General features: G+C 38.6%; 1 protein-coding gene across 5 annotated transcripts in view; it reads left to right on the plus strand.

Annotated features, from left to right (window-relative positions):
* Positions 1-15,284, plus strand: part of LOC123628563 (P2R1A-PPP2R2A-interacting phosphatase regulator 1-like) — a 60,302-nt gene that overhangs the window by 1,923 nt on the left and 43,095 nt on the right. For 3 of the 5 annotated variants that reach the window (XM_045538339.1, XM_045538344.1, XM_045538340.1), the window contains exons 2-4: positions 409-557; positions 4,132-4,321; positions 9,820-9,898. In XM_045538339.1, coding sequence (XP_045394295.1) covers positions 509-557; positions 4,132-4,321; positions 9,820-9,898 — 318 coding nt within the window. In that variant the 5' untranslated portion in view covers positions 409-508. Of the gene's footprint in view, positions 1-408; positions 558-3,775; positions 3,938-4,131; positions 4,322-9,819; positions 9,899-15,284 lie in introns of those variants that run through there. The other 2 variants (XM_045538342.1, XM_045538341.1) reach the window with 2 other exon arrangements.

Consider the following 15,284-nt stretch of genomic DNA (forward strand, 5'->3'; position numbering starts at 1 on the left):
ATTTGTTGACCACATGCACAGGCCCCAATTCTAATGAATCAAACAATTTAGTAAAATCTCTAACTTTCAGGAGGTTAACAATTTAGGAGGAGAAGCTCAAGGATATATGAGAAGGGTGCTACTTTGGCAACCATTTCCAGGGGAATTTATTCACATAGTTCTTGTCTACCTAGTTTCTTTTTACCTTTCATGTAAGTCTTTTTTATATTATTTATTTCAGCTTATTATGGGGGTAATCATCAGTCTTTTGGGAGGTGTTTGGGTGTTTTTGGTTTTTGGGCTTGGGTTCAACTTGTATTTGACTTGCTCTTGTGCTAACTAAAAGTTAAAATATAGCTTAAAAGGTTGCCATGGCAACTGATAAAATAAAGAGCTGACTATGACATATTTGTGGGATATCTTTTATAGATAAGAGGCCTGGGACAGATGGTAGCAGACTGGGATGTACGAGGAGAGAAGTAGCATAAGAATCTAGGCGTGGATTTAAGCAAACCAGTTCCCCACAATCATGGCGTATTACTGTGGAACCGGAAGAGCTGATCATGAAACACAGCTAGGTGGGTATAATAATGTGTAGATAGAAATAGGGAAAAGTAAAAATAATTTCTGTAAGTGTTATATTTGCCATTGTAGCGTGAAGAATTCTGTTTTTGTAGTCCTTGTTCCTTTTGATATTCCAACCTGTGTATGTGCTATGAATCCTCTCTATATCTTTACAGGTTTTGGGTTCCTGACATGTAGCTGTTCTCTAGTTAAAGAGTGTTCCTCCTATTTGATAATAGCTGTAAACTTATTACCATCTCATATATTTAGTCATTTCATATTACTACCCCTTTTCTTATAAACATAGTCCCTTAGTTGCTTTTTCCTTGTCATTTTGTGATACTTGTTTTCTTAATGTTATTGTATTTTGATTTTTAAAAATTAAATATCTGTGATGCTTAGGCAGGATGAGATTTTTTTTTTTTTTTTTTGAGACAGAGTCTCACTCTGTTGCCCGGACTAGAGTGCGGTGGCGTCAGCCTAGGTCACAGCAACCTCCAACTCCTGGGCTTAAGCAATCCTACTGCCTCAGCCTCCCGAGTAGCTGGGACTACAGGCATGCGCCACCATGCCCGGCTAATTTTTTTTATATATATATTTTTAGTTGGCCAGATCATTTCTTTCTATTTTTAGTAGAGACGGGGGTGGGGGGGGGTCTCACTCTTGCTCAGGCTGGTCTCGAACTCCTGACCTCAAGCAATCCACCCACCTCGGCCTCCCAGAGTTCTAGGATTACAGGCGTGAGCCACTGCGCCCGGCGAGGTTTTGTCTATTCACTCCAAATGTATTCATTAAACCTTATTACCTGTCAAGAATATTAAACTCTGAAAGGTAAAATTTGCAGTAGAATGGAAGTAAGATCCACTGGTTCACTGGTGTACTCCATATTTTTCTGCTATTCAGATGGTTTGATTTTGAGTTTCTGTTCTGTCTATAACAACTGCCTTTTTAGTTCACCCTGATTTTACTCAGCATTAACCACCATCTTTTGTAAACTTTCCAGGTACCCTGGGTATTTTAACAGTGGCCTTCAGTAGTTCTTGGTACTAGCCTGGATTCTATGGCCACCTAACTATGGGCCATTAATCTCTTTGGAATTTTATCAACTGTAAAATAAGAAATTATTTAACTAATTTACAAGATATTTATGAAAGACAGGTTATTTAAACCTACATTTATTCATAAAATGACTTAATAAGTATTTATTGAGTGCTTATGAGTACAGAAAGTGTCCAGGAAAATATTCAGAGAGATACTTCCTCTTTTTACTTAAATAGAAAGGTAGAGGAGGTAGAGGAGGCTGGGCAAGGTGGCTCATGGCTGTAATCCTGGCACTTTGGGAGGCTTGGGCTTGAGGCTAGGAGTTTGAGACCAGATTGAGCAGCATAGCCAGACTCCATCTGTATAAAATAAAAAAAAAAAATGAAGAAAAGAAAAAAGAATTAGCCCTCGGTGCATGGCAGCGTGGGCCTGTAGTCCCAACAACCCAGGAGTTGGAGGTAGCAGTGAGCTATGAGGAAGCCACTGCACTCTAGCCTCAGCAACAAAGTGAGACCCTGTCTCAAAAAAACAAAAACAAAAACAAAACAAAACAAAACAAAACCAGAAAGCCAGAGGAATCTTGGCTTTGCCACTTCGTAGTTGTAATTTGACTAACCCCTCTGGGCTTTGAAAAAATGAGCATTGTGATGTTGCCTACCTCACAGAATTATTGTAAGCATTAAATGTGATCACATATTTAAAGTGATTAGGGCAGTACCAGGCACATAATAAGTGCCCAACAAATGGTAACTATTATTAACCTGTTTTACAACAGGAATGGAGACTCCAAATCATCCTATGTCTGGGATTTAGGTAATCTAATTCTGCCTAACATAATCAAGTTTTTCTTATTTCCAGAATGAATGAATAACTGATTGTGATCTTACATGTCATAACTTGCCACGAACCATCTCAAAACAATCCCATTACTTTAAGTTCACTGACTAGCTGAGCAGGGTTGATGATTGAACCAATTGAGATAAGTATGTGAAAACATTTTGTAAACTTTAAAGTGCTATACCAATGTTATGACTATTTTAATCAATAGCTCTCATTTCAATAGGTTTATTTGTCTTCTCTGCCAATTCTCTATATGGTTCCTAAAATGTGGTTTTACAGAATTATTAACGTGGAGTTAAGATATCAGTATTCAATGTGGCTTATTAACTGGTGGTGAAAAATTCTAAAAGAGCAGTTTTAGGGTGTTTTTTGTTTGTGTTTTTGTTTTGGGGGGTTTGTTTTTGTTTTTGTTTTTTGAGACAGGGTCTCGCTCTTTTGACTCGGGCTAGAGTGCAGTGGTGTCATCATAGCTCACTGCAACCTCAAACTCCTGGGCTCAAGTGATCCTCCTGCCTCAGTCTCCCGCAGGTGCATGACAGCACACCCAGCTAATTAAAAGAGCAGTTCTTAAAATGTTATGAGCCATGCAGCATGGCTAGAATGTGTATACCCTCTAATACTACCTGAAATGAAAACACTGATTTAGATGAATGCTAAATTCTGAAACTTTTAAGAAAATAAGCCTCACTGCTTTAACTCAAATCTCTGAAAATTAGCCGAGTAGTTTGTTTCTTAGATGAATAGCTGTGCGGAGCCAAGTTTTATACAATGTAAGAATGAATACACACTGGACGATTACGGTAAGAAATGAAACCACATTGAAAACGACTGGTCTGCGAAATTGGTTCAATTAGGTTAGCGCCTTACCACGACCTTTTGGGAGTAAGTGGCCTCTAAGCACTTAGGAGTGTTTGTTTTTTTCTTCTCAGACTTTAGCTTTTTAAAAATTACGAAGGTGTAGTGTGTCTGCTGTTACAGTGTGGAAAAATTTGTCATGGCAGGTAAACAAGCTTGTTGGCCTCATTCATAAGGATCACCAGATGGGCTAGCCAAAACTGAGAAAGCTGAATATTGGACACAGGGCAGAAAGGACGGAACTCCCATACACCTCACTCCTACCAACCTTTTTCCCCCCTAAATAATGGTTAAGGAAACCATGCCAGGGTTAACAAACGGTTAGAGAAATAACCACAGCGAGTCTGCACGAAGAACACAGAAGGGAGGGCACGACAAAGGGGAAAAGGCAGCTCCTTGACTGCGCATGCGTCGCTGGCAGGGCTGACAAAGGCGCCTGAAATTAAGCTAATGACTCGCGTAAAAGCATGCGTCGTCAAGCCGGATACAGGGCGCATGCGTACAGGGGTAGGACCTGACTAATCCTCAAAGGCGGTTTTTGTAGTTTTTGTTTTGGCCGGGAAAGCTTACCCGCGGTTGGCACGGCTGAGAGAGATGAAGGAGCAGGATTCGCGACGGTAACTGAGACGAATTTCCTGTTTGCATTATAGGGTTGGAGGTAGGGAACCTTCTCATGGTTGGGGAGCCCAAGGATGGGGATAGTAGGTTCGGGGCCAGTCCTGCCCAACTTTGTGTTCACTGGTGTTAGGAATGCTCGGGCTGCAAAGGTGAGCACCTCCACTCGTCTAAAAGCCTTCTCCTCTCTTCTCTTTTTCCCCTTTGCCTCTTTCCTTACATCATCTCCCCACCAAGTTGACTTGTCCTTAATGGAACGGGAGCCACAATGCCTTGAGAACTTCCAACTAAGCCGTAGCTTCTTCCTCGACACGGACATGATGCAGGAGAAAATGGAACTGAGTTTGGAGCTGCTTCCAAGTTCCACCACCACTGACTGCAACAACCTGAGACGATCCAACAGCGCCCCTTTGATCAATGGACTTAGGTGAGCAAGGTTGAAATAATGGAAGAGGCAAGAAGGTGGGGGTGGGGGTGGGGAGGTGTTGGAGAAAGTGACTTCTGATAGAATGCCCATGCTTTTATTTATCGAGGTTCTGCAGGTATCTCCCTTGTTCCTGATGTCCAAAGATCCCACCCTTAGCCTGGGCGGGAGTGGGGACGGGAGGGAGAGCGCACACCCACCCTGAGGTTGACATACATCTGAACTTGAACGCCTGAACGTCCTCTCCTGACAGTCCCCCATGACCTGAAAGTGGCAACCAGTTGGTGTGGAGCCCAACCTTTTTCTAACTTTACCCCATTTCTTAACCCACTCCTTTGAAGAAACTGAGCATCCTCCCCCCTTGCCTCCAGATCTTCTGCCATAACTTTAATTTTTGTCTATTTTCTCAACTGTTTTGTCACCTCTGACCTTCACCTTCAGCACACTTGAGACGGATATGGTTGTCAAGCAAATAAGTTTGGGCTGGTTTTACACCTAGTTTTTATTTGAGCAGAAAGTTTAGATACCACAGAAGCTTGATCTCCTAAATTACGCATTCTCAATGGGCGATATTTCCCCCAAGGTGGGGCGCAGGGAGGGGGGAGAAAATTGGTTCTTGGGGGAGGTGTGAAAAATTTTTACTCTTTTTATGTATAAAGCCCAGATATACAGTATATCTGTAGTGCTAAAATTTTGTGGAGGGGGAGCAATTGGGGGAAAATGTCTAAAGAGGCTCCATAGAGGGCCAATAGCAGAAAAAGGATTTAGAAACATTGCACTAAAATACTAACTGTATTTCCTGCACATATCTGAAAGTCTGACATTACTAAATCTTATTATTTCTTTTTTATTTTGAGTTATGGGTATATAATAGTTGTATATCTTTATAGGGTACATGTGATGTTTTGATACAGGCATACAGTGTGAATTAATCAAATCAGGGTAATTGGGGTAGCCAAAACCTTATTATTTCTTAAGTTAGAATTTTAAAAGGAGATCTTAGATCTATATCATAAGGTTTTATAGATATTGTAAAAATGTCTGAAAGATGCATTCACTACATATGTTATTAACTTTGCTCCTCACCTTTTGTGGCATCATACTAATTGATAGTTGTAATTCACATCATAGACTGTTAGGAAGTCAGAGACCAGATCTACCCCTTCCATGTTTAACATATGAGGAAACTGAGGCCCATAAATCTCCAAAATGACATGGTTAGTGGCAGAGCCAGCACTAGGACCTTGTGTCTCCTGATTATCCTAAACTAGTATTCTGCCCACCCCTAATCAACATCTGAGCTGGTAAACTCTTAAACAAATGCAGCCTTTGGATCATTTGCGATAGGAGAGAATATATTGTCACAAAATGAAAAGCAAACTAAGATTAACAAAAAAAACACATTAACTTTTTAAACTAGGCAGGTAGAAAGATAAAGGTGGGGAACGCTGCATGTTGTGCTGAGAACAAGAACATTTTATAAACTCAGGATTTTGCTGTAATCCTATTGTGAGAATAAAGGAATTGTTATGGGAACTACTCTGCTGGTAGAAGAGAGAGGTGAGGAGAATGTTGGTTTTATTGGAAGGCATTATGAATAGAAGAAACAGGTTGAAAATAGAAGGGGGTGGACCAGGCCCCCTTCCCTAATCTTCCAAGTCCTAAAAGTGAAGAGAGAGATCTCAGTTATCCCTTCATACCTTGCTTTATTCTGCAAAAGATTTGAGGTTTTGTTTTTGTTTTGTTTTGTTCTTAATCATATTAGAGCATAGTTACAGTGTTGAATTCCTTAGCTTAAGATCCTGATACATGATGTAAAATTTGTACAGAAAGTTGTTACTAACATAATTATCTAGTATACGTAAAATTTGTACAGAAAGTTGTATCTAGTAGGAGTTAAAGACATAGAAACCACAAAGTGGACCAAGTCCGGGGACTCTAGTCCATCAAACAGAAGTAACATAGGAGTGCTATTTAACATGCCTGAGGTCAGGGAACTTACCCAAATGATCTGAGGGCATATTTTGTGTTATCGTAGCAAGTTTAGGATGTAGTCAGAGAAGTTATTCTCAAGCAAGACAAATTTAGAGTAGGATTACACTGAGCCTTAGTTGAATTCATTTTCACCTGTGCATATATACATACATATATATATATATATATATATATATATATATATATATATATATATAGAGAGAGAGAGAGAGAGAGAGAGAGAGAGAGAGAGAGAGAGCTCACTTTTCTCACTTTTACTTCCTTGGGCCTAAAATACTTCTTGTCCTGCCTCTTTCTAAACTACACCTGGCAGTAAAGCATTCTATTGGCAGCTTGCTAAATATTGTTGTGCCTCTTTCAAGTAATTTTCTAATTTTTCTTGATGTTTCTTGTATATAAATACCCTCTCTTGCACCAGCATTTGCAGAATTAAATTCCTTAAACTTGTTCCTGAAATGTTAACTCTTGAATACAGTATTACTGTTTTAAAGAAGTTCCTGCACTGTTTTGTATAGATCTTGTATGAATAAAAATACCAATGTCAAAACATTTTGAACCCCTTGGTTTTTTATCCCCTTTATCCCTATAGTTGTCTGACTTTATTACTGGTATTGATAACTATATTTAAAGGTAGTAGTTTTTTTCTTCTCTTTCTCTGACCCTTATTAAAAGAATTAGAGATTAGGTTCTTGGATTCCTGCCAGTGCCTCCCCCCTTTAAAATCTTCTAGCCTGACCCTGCATTTTAACTATTATTGCCTCAATTCTATTTGAAAGGCAAACTATGGCCTGAGGCCCAAGTCCAGCCTGCCACTTGGTTTTGTAAATAAAATTTTATTGGACTAGAACCATGCCCGTTTGTTTACTTATTGTCCATGACTACTTTCCCACTACAATGGCAGTACTGAATAGCTGCAACAGAAGATCAAGCCTAAAGTATTCACTATCTGATCCTTTGCATAAGAAGTTTCCTCTCCATCTGGTTGTTGAACTCTTACAAACCTGAGTAATTGTGGCCATGAGAAAAGATTGCTTTGGTAGTATAACTGACACAAATCTATTGTAGTGTAGACAGAGCTACTTACTGATCATTTTATGTGGGGCATTGAATATCCATCCGGTTATATGACCTTCATTCACTTTTTCCAAGTTAGAAGTGACACTTAGTTCTAGATGTCACCTAGGGTTTTATAAATTCATGTTGAATGAGTGATACCAGTTGAGGTATATGCTACCTCAATTAATTTCTTTCAGTTAGAGTCTTATTAAACAAAATAGACAAAAAGTTAGGGGAGAATGCACAAAAGATAGTGGAAATATATAACCTATTAGTGTCCCTCCAATTTCCTGGTAAGTCACTGCCAGGACATATTCCTGTTCTCACAGGGAAAAGGACTGGGAGAGGAAGTAAAAATTAGATCATCTATATATCCTCTCATTCATAAAATATTGAGTTACTGCCTATTACATGCAAATTAGCATGTTGCAAAGATGTATCTCAAGGCTCAATAAACTTTTAATTGAATAGGGAAGATAAATACTCAAAGGACTTAAATGTTATTTTTAAAGTGCTTAGAGAGGCAAAGAAAGTGCTAGGGAATTCAAAGAAAAGAGGGAGAAATTATAGCGGTATTGGTAAAGGATAAGGAAAAAGTTCATGGAGAAGGTGGTATTTGAGATGGGCCTTAGTAGACTGATAGGATACACACTGGAAGGGAAGGGGCCTGATGGCTGGGATAGCATTGCAAGTATATGGAATAGGCTGGGAGGCAGAAAAGCATAGGTGTATTCCAGAGAGCTTAATGGTCAACTTTACCTGAACCACTGGCTTCCTAATGTTCATCTGCTGATCAGTGCTGATCCCAGGTAAAGTTTTGACCAACCCCTGGTTTTAAAAAAAGTTAAGTACAGCATACTTAAATAGATTGCTACATAGTTGTTAATTGTCCTTGCTGGGCAGGACTGTACTGTACCCTGAAATTGTTAGTCCCTTACTTTTTGTTTTTAATAGCAAAATGTCCTTTTACAAATGAAATGATGTTGGTCAATGGTGGGATTTTTTTTAAATGACTTTACTTGGCATGAGAAAAAGATACCGACGGAATGTTTGTTTCTAGATTTTGTTTTGAAATTTTACTCGTCCATGAAGTCCAAAAGTCTGGAGCCAAATTGTGGAGAGTTTTGAATGTCGTAGTAAAGACTAACTGAATTTGTCAGGCAATGAAGAGAGTCACTGAAAATTGTGAGCAGGAGAGCAAGCTGTTCTTTAGGAAGGTGCCCCTGGTAGTCCGTTAGAGAGCTTGGGGAAGGAAAAGAAGGGAGGCGAGGAGTCCAATTAGACTATTGCAGAGTCCATGGAAAAGGAAAAAAAGGCTTTGAATTGGTTTTGGGCAAAGAGCCTAAAAAGAATAAGGCAGATACAAGAGGGAGTATAGAGGTAAAACCTAAAAGGCTGGCACCTGACTGCATATATAGGCGCAAAAAAAGAAAGTGTTAAAGATGATTTCTTATCATTGGAGGAACCTGGATGAAGGGTACATAGGAACCATCTGTATTCTTTTTGAAATTTCTTGCCTTAAACTATTTCAAAACAAGAAGTTATAATAGAAAGGAAACATAAAAAGGAAAAGATGTCAGGTATGTTGGTGTATGCTTGTAGTCCCAGCTACTCAGGAGACTGAGGCGGGAGGATCGCTTGAGCCCAGGAGTTCAAGGCTGCAGCATGCTATGATTGTGCCCATGAATAGCCACTGCACGTCTAGCCTGGGTAACATAGCAAAACCCTGTAACTAAAAAAAAAAAAAAAAAAAAAAAAAAGATAAGCAGAAAAGGAAAAGGTGACTTCTTCAGGGTTACAAGCTCAAATAGGACTGAGGCCACCTGGGTGGGCAACTGTCAAAGCTGAGGACACAGATACCGTCTTCAGCGGGCAGTGGCGAGGCAGCTTCATTCCCTTGTTGCTACATGGGAATATGGCCCAGTGTTGCAAATTTTCAATAGAAGCCAAAAATCCAGAATCTGTATTTTTTTTTGTGAAATCTCAGTGTGCACAACGAATTGAAAAACATTTTTCACACCATGTAAGCCAAACAAAACACATCTGTGAAAACTCTCAGTTTTATCAACCCCTGATGTTATAGTTATCCCTCTCGTTCATGTGAAAGTTTGGAAGTTGAGAGGGAATTAGTGCTTGCATATTCTAGCTTCAACCATAAATTTAAACCAGTTGCAGGTTTACACTGAAAATGATGTATTTCCAAGGTCACAGTAGATTATACTTAGTAGCATGATTAGAGGTAAAGTGGCATGCTTATAACTTCCTTGCCTTACGTGGAAGTTTATGCTCAGCTGATTAAGGCTCTGTGTGTGTGTTGGAATTTCTACATCTGCACAGCTGTCTTCACCAAAAAGCTATTTACATTAACGACATTGTTAAGTATTTGAAATCTTATTTCTTTAAATTTTGTAGTGGATTTCATATAATAAGTGTTTTCTTTTTCTTCTTAGTGACAGCTCACAGGTGTTCCAAACTGACACGTTAAGAATTAGAAGAAACAGTGCAACATGTATGAGTCAACAGTGTCTGGTAAGAAAATGCTTATAGCAGCCTCCCTGTCTAAGACTTGTGCTTATTGGTCTCAACCAGGTGGTTCTCAAACTTCAGCATGCACATGGAGGGCTTATTAAAACACAGATGGCTGACTGGGTCTCACTCCCAGAGTTTCTGATTCAGTAGATCTGGGGTGAAGCTTGAAAATTTGCATTTCTAACAAGTTCCCACTTTGAGAAACACTACTCTAAACATTACTGAAGGAAAAATAAACACATCGACTACAGTTATGATTGCTTTGCTGCAGCTGCAACAGAATTAATTTTGAAATCCCATATGGAGTTAACATTGAGATTTTATGTATAAGACCATCTGGCTTCCAATTTTTTAAAGAACATTCTAATTTTCAGAGGAAAATTTGCGGACTCTCCTAAAAGTGCTTTTCAGGCTTTTAGTTAGATTTTTATCTCACATTTATCTTGAATTGTAAATAAAATTTGCTTTTCATGGTTTTGTAATACAATTTCTAAATCATAATTCTTTCCTGCTAATTATCCTGTAAACATAGGGAATATATTTGCAGATCAGTAAGCCAAAGTGAATAAATGATTACATGATTTTTTATTGTGAAGTTCACATAGCATTCAATTAACTATTTTAAAGTGTAATTCAGTGGCATTTAGTGTATTCACAATGTTGTTCAACCACAAAATTGTAGTCTCAAAAAGTGTATAACCTTGTCTTGTTCCCTTATCATGTTTAGAAAGTTCCCTTCTACTACTTGTTAAGTATTTTTTATCATGAAAGGGTATTGAATTGTTTCAAGTGCTTTTTCTGCATCTCTAGGTATGATCATGTGTTTTTTTCCCTTTTGTTGTATTAATATGATGTATTACATTGATTTTCTTACATTGTACCACCCTTGTATTCCTGGGATAAATCTTTCTGCATCTATACTTTTTGCATCTATAGATCTTAATCTATAGTTTTCTCGTGCAATCTTTGCTGGCTTTGGTATCAGGGTAATGCTGGCCTCATAGAATGTATTAGGAAGTGCTCCCTCCTCTTCTATTTTTGGAAGAATTTGAGTAGGATTGTGTTGATTCTTCTTTAAATGTTTGGTAGAGTTCACCAATGAAGCCACCTTGTCCTGGACATTTCTTTGTTGGGAGGTTTTTGATTACAGATTCTATCTCTTGTCTGTCGAGATTTTCTATTTCTTCTTGAATCAGTTTGGTAATTCATGGGTTTCTAGGAATTTGTCCATTTTATTGAGATTAGCTAATTTGATGGCATATAATTCTTCATAGATTTATAATATGATTTTTTAAAATATTATAGAATTTATAGAACATTAAATTTTAGTGAAATGTTATAGTTTGGAACCAATTTAAAATATTGCCTCCTAATCTTAAAACTGGACATTTTCCTCTTCCTAGAATGATATTAAATGATTTTTTTAAATGCATTAATGTTATGATAGGAAAAATTAGAATCATTCATTAAACAAATCTTCCTTCTTTCCACTCATTTACTCATTCATTCAACAATATTTATTGAGTACCTGCTTGCCGATCAACACCTTTCATACCTATCCAGTCTTCTTTTCTACTAAGCCAAGTCAACAAATATTTTTAGGATTTACTATGTCTTAGGCCCTGATCTAGTTGCCAGGGAGATCTAACCTAGTTTGGGTACTTTAGGGAGGAGATAACATCTTACTGATGTGTAGGAGTTACGCAGTTTAGGATATTGGTGGCAAGGGCAAACAATATTCCCAGTAGAAAACAGCATTTTTGAAGGCATGGAAATGAAAGGGAGTATGGTGTGTAGAGTGTGTACAGAAAGGAGGTTTGAAAGAAGTGCATTATAGCTAAAGTGGAAGTAAAGATGAAGTAAGAGATGTGGTTGGAGAAGCAGACTATTGCAAGATCGTGTAGGGCCTTCAAGGTATGCTAAAGATTTTGCACTTTATCAAAAGGTCAGTGGGAAGCCACTGAAGAGTTCTAAGTCAGTGACTGACATGATCAGATTTGCGTTTTTAAAAGATCATCCTGGCTACAGAGTGAAAGGTGGATTGGAAGAGGGCAAAAGCAGATGCAAGAAAATCAGATAGGAGGCTACTGCAATAACCCTGGCTAAGAGCTGATGGTAGCTTGGACTACTGTGATGATAGTGGGAATGGAGGAAAGTGGTAGATTCATGAGCAATTTCAAAGGTGAAATCAATAATAATAGATGTAATGAAGAATGGAAAACAGTGGAGGCAAAAATGACTCCTAGGTCTTTGGCTTAGGCAACTGACGGCATTGGTGGTGCCACAGAATAAGGGACCATTGGAAGAAGAAGAGTAGATTTAGAAAGGAAGATGAGTTTAGTTTCAGACATGTTACATTTGAGGTTCTCTGGGATCTCCAAGTGGAGATGTTGGATATACTAGTTTGAAGCTCAGGAATGAGATCTGGGCTAAAAGTACCTATTTAGGAATCATCAGTAGATCATTAGTTAAAGCTGTGGGAGTGATTGGTATGCCCCATGGAGAGAGGATAGAAGGAGCAGAGAAGAGGCTGTAGGACAAAGCTTTAAAGATCACCAACACTTAAACATCAGTCAGAAGAGTCCAAAGACTAAGACAGAATGGTCAGAGAGGTGGGAGGGGTCTCAGAAGAGAGTAGTAATATGAAAAACCAAGGGAAAGGACAAGTCATATGCTGTCAAGCAGTTAAACAGATAGATAGAAAAGTGTCCTTTGAGTTACTGAAACAGATTATTCATGAATTTCTTGTATTTGCAAGCAATTTCAGTTGAGAGAAGCCAGACTGGTTTGGGTTGAAGAATGACTGAGAGCTGAGGACCTTATGGCACTGCACATCCAAGCTCACTTATTTGGGGGCAAGTTGCCCTTTCTATGCCTTAATTTCCTCATCTGTGAAATGAGAATGTAATAGTATATGCTTTATAGGTTTGTTGTGATTACATTAATCAGCGTAAAGCACTCAGCACATCACTGGCACATACTAAATGCTCAATAAATATTAGATGTTTTTTTATTAGTAATAGTACATGTAGGCAGCAACCATATACCTGGCATTTTTTTAATGCCTAATATTCCTTAGGAATTCTAGGCTCTTAATTTGCATAAGGTTCAGTTTAATATAATGCATATTTAAAATGAACTTAGATTGGGTTTGGCAGAATTGGAGTCATTTTGTTAGGTCTGATAGAAGGTAAACAGGTGGCAAGGAAGCAGCTAAGCGTGGAGTGCTGGAACCAAATTGTAGCTAGGAACTGTTCCCTGGTAGGAACATACATAGTAAAAAGTTCCTAGTAATCGTTAACTGATTTAGAGCTCATTACCATCTAATTAGCATAACATGGGTGGAGCTTCATGAAGGATTCTGGGGAAGATGCATGCGCAGAAAGGGAAACTGTTACAGAGCCTATCGTTATGTAACCTGCCATATGATCTGTTATATAACCACAACCTGTCAATCACCCCCAAAGGCAGGAAACAGTAACCAATCCTGCCAGGAGAAAAGCAGGACAAGCTAGTGAGCTTACAAAAGGCAGCATATGCTCAGACTTTGGCGTCTTTCTCCACTCGTGGAGGTTGACCTGTTCCACTCTCTCCGGAACGTATTTTCACTTTCTGTAGCTTCCTTCTTTACTTTCATTCTTTCTTTTACGCGATAAACTGTTTGTATAAAATTGCTGTGTGTTTGTGATCACTCCTTTATCAGCTCCACTCAATACCAGTACTCATTCTTGACACTGGGAACCTGGGGACCAGGGAACATCCACACAGGCGAACCTAACAATTTGAACTTATTGAATGATGGGACTTTTCAAGGCTTATTGGTTTAGCTTGCTGTAACGGTACTATGCATATGTTTTTTATTGTGTCAAAGCATCACTTCGTTGTTATTGTAAGACTTATGTAACTGTATACTTTCCTTTAGTATAGAAATGCTGAACTATCTAGAATGACATGAATTAGAATGCTTTTGGCAGAAGCAGCAAAATCCAATTAGAAGCGACTAAACAGGAACGTTTATTATCTCAAATAATAAGCAGCCCTGAGGAAAGGAGGTTCCAGGGTTGATTAATTGAGTGGCTCCCCTCATCAGAGACCCAGGTTCCCTCCATCTCTCTACCATCCTCAGCAGCCTCACTAACCTATGTACCTAGTAATTAGACCCAGGGTTCAAAAATGTATGTATACCATGCTGTTATATACGAGGTCTGTCTGGAAAGTATTAATATAATATATAATATTACATGGCTGGATACTTTCTGGACAGACCTCATATATTTACAGAGGTTGAGAAGAATATGTATCAATGTATTAGTAGTAGTTATCTCTGGAGATGGAATTATAGGAAGAATTTTATTTTTTACTTCATACATTTCTATACTAGTTGAATGTTTTTCACAAAGCATGAATAATACAGGTGTTTTCATTTCTAGCTGACATAATACAAAATAGAAACATCATTCTTGAAAAAAATACAAGTATTGTTGAGTGATACCATACATTATAAGTTTAAGGGTCCTAGCCCATACTGCACTGTCCTTAAAATTGGTGCCCTAGGCACCTAGGTAGTCAAATTCATAGAGATAGAAAATGGAACAGTGGTTTCTAGGGACTAGGGGAGGAGAAAGGAATGGGGAGGTATCGTTAATAGGTTTAGAGTTTCAGTTTTGCAAGATGAAAAGAGTTCTGGAGATTAGTTGTAGAACAATGTGAATGTACTAAACATTACTGAACTGTACACTTAAAAATGGTTATGTTGATAAATTTTATGTTCTGTATATTTTAGCACAATTTAAAAAGTGGTGCTGCTTTTCATGTATTTCAACATAGGTAAAACAATGTTTTAGAAAAAAATTACTGTAACAGAGGCCATGGAAGAGCCATAAGTTTCATTTAAAATACAAATAAATAAAGATGCATATTTCCCAAGCATTGTAAAAAAAAACCTGTTATCTCACAATTATTTTGTTTAATTAAATGCAAATGTTTTCTTCACCTGTAGTCCCAGCTACTCGGGTGGCTGAGGCAGGAGGATCGCTTGAGCCCAGGAGTTTGAGGTTGCTGTGAGCTGGGCTGATGACACAGCACTGTAGCCCAGGCAACAGAGTGAGACTCTGTCTAGAAAAAAAAACATGTTTTCTTTGCCACCCTCAGGAAATTATTTCACCTCACTTCTAATGACCAGAAACCCAAGGCCCTCTTCTGTCTGTTGAGACTATGCCTTACCCGCAAGTCACCCCTTTGTCTTATCTCCTAAGAACTCCAAGGTTGGCATACCTATTTCCTCCTCTTCCACCAGGAATTCCCTCCTGGCACCTCTGGTGAATCTGGATGCAGCTGCATCACTTCTCCATCCCCACCCCCTCCTATTCCAAAGGAAGCAGGAAGG

This window comes from Lemur catta, chromosome X, assembly GCF_020740605.2.
Source record: "Lemur catta isolate mLemCat1 chromosome X, mLemCat1.pri, whole genome shotgun sequence".
Classification (NCBI taxonomy): domain Eukaryota; kingdom Metazoa; phylum Chordata; class Mammalia; order Primates; family Lemuridae; genus Lemur; species Lemur catta.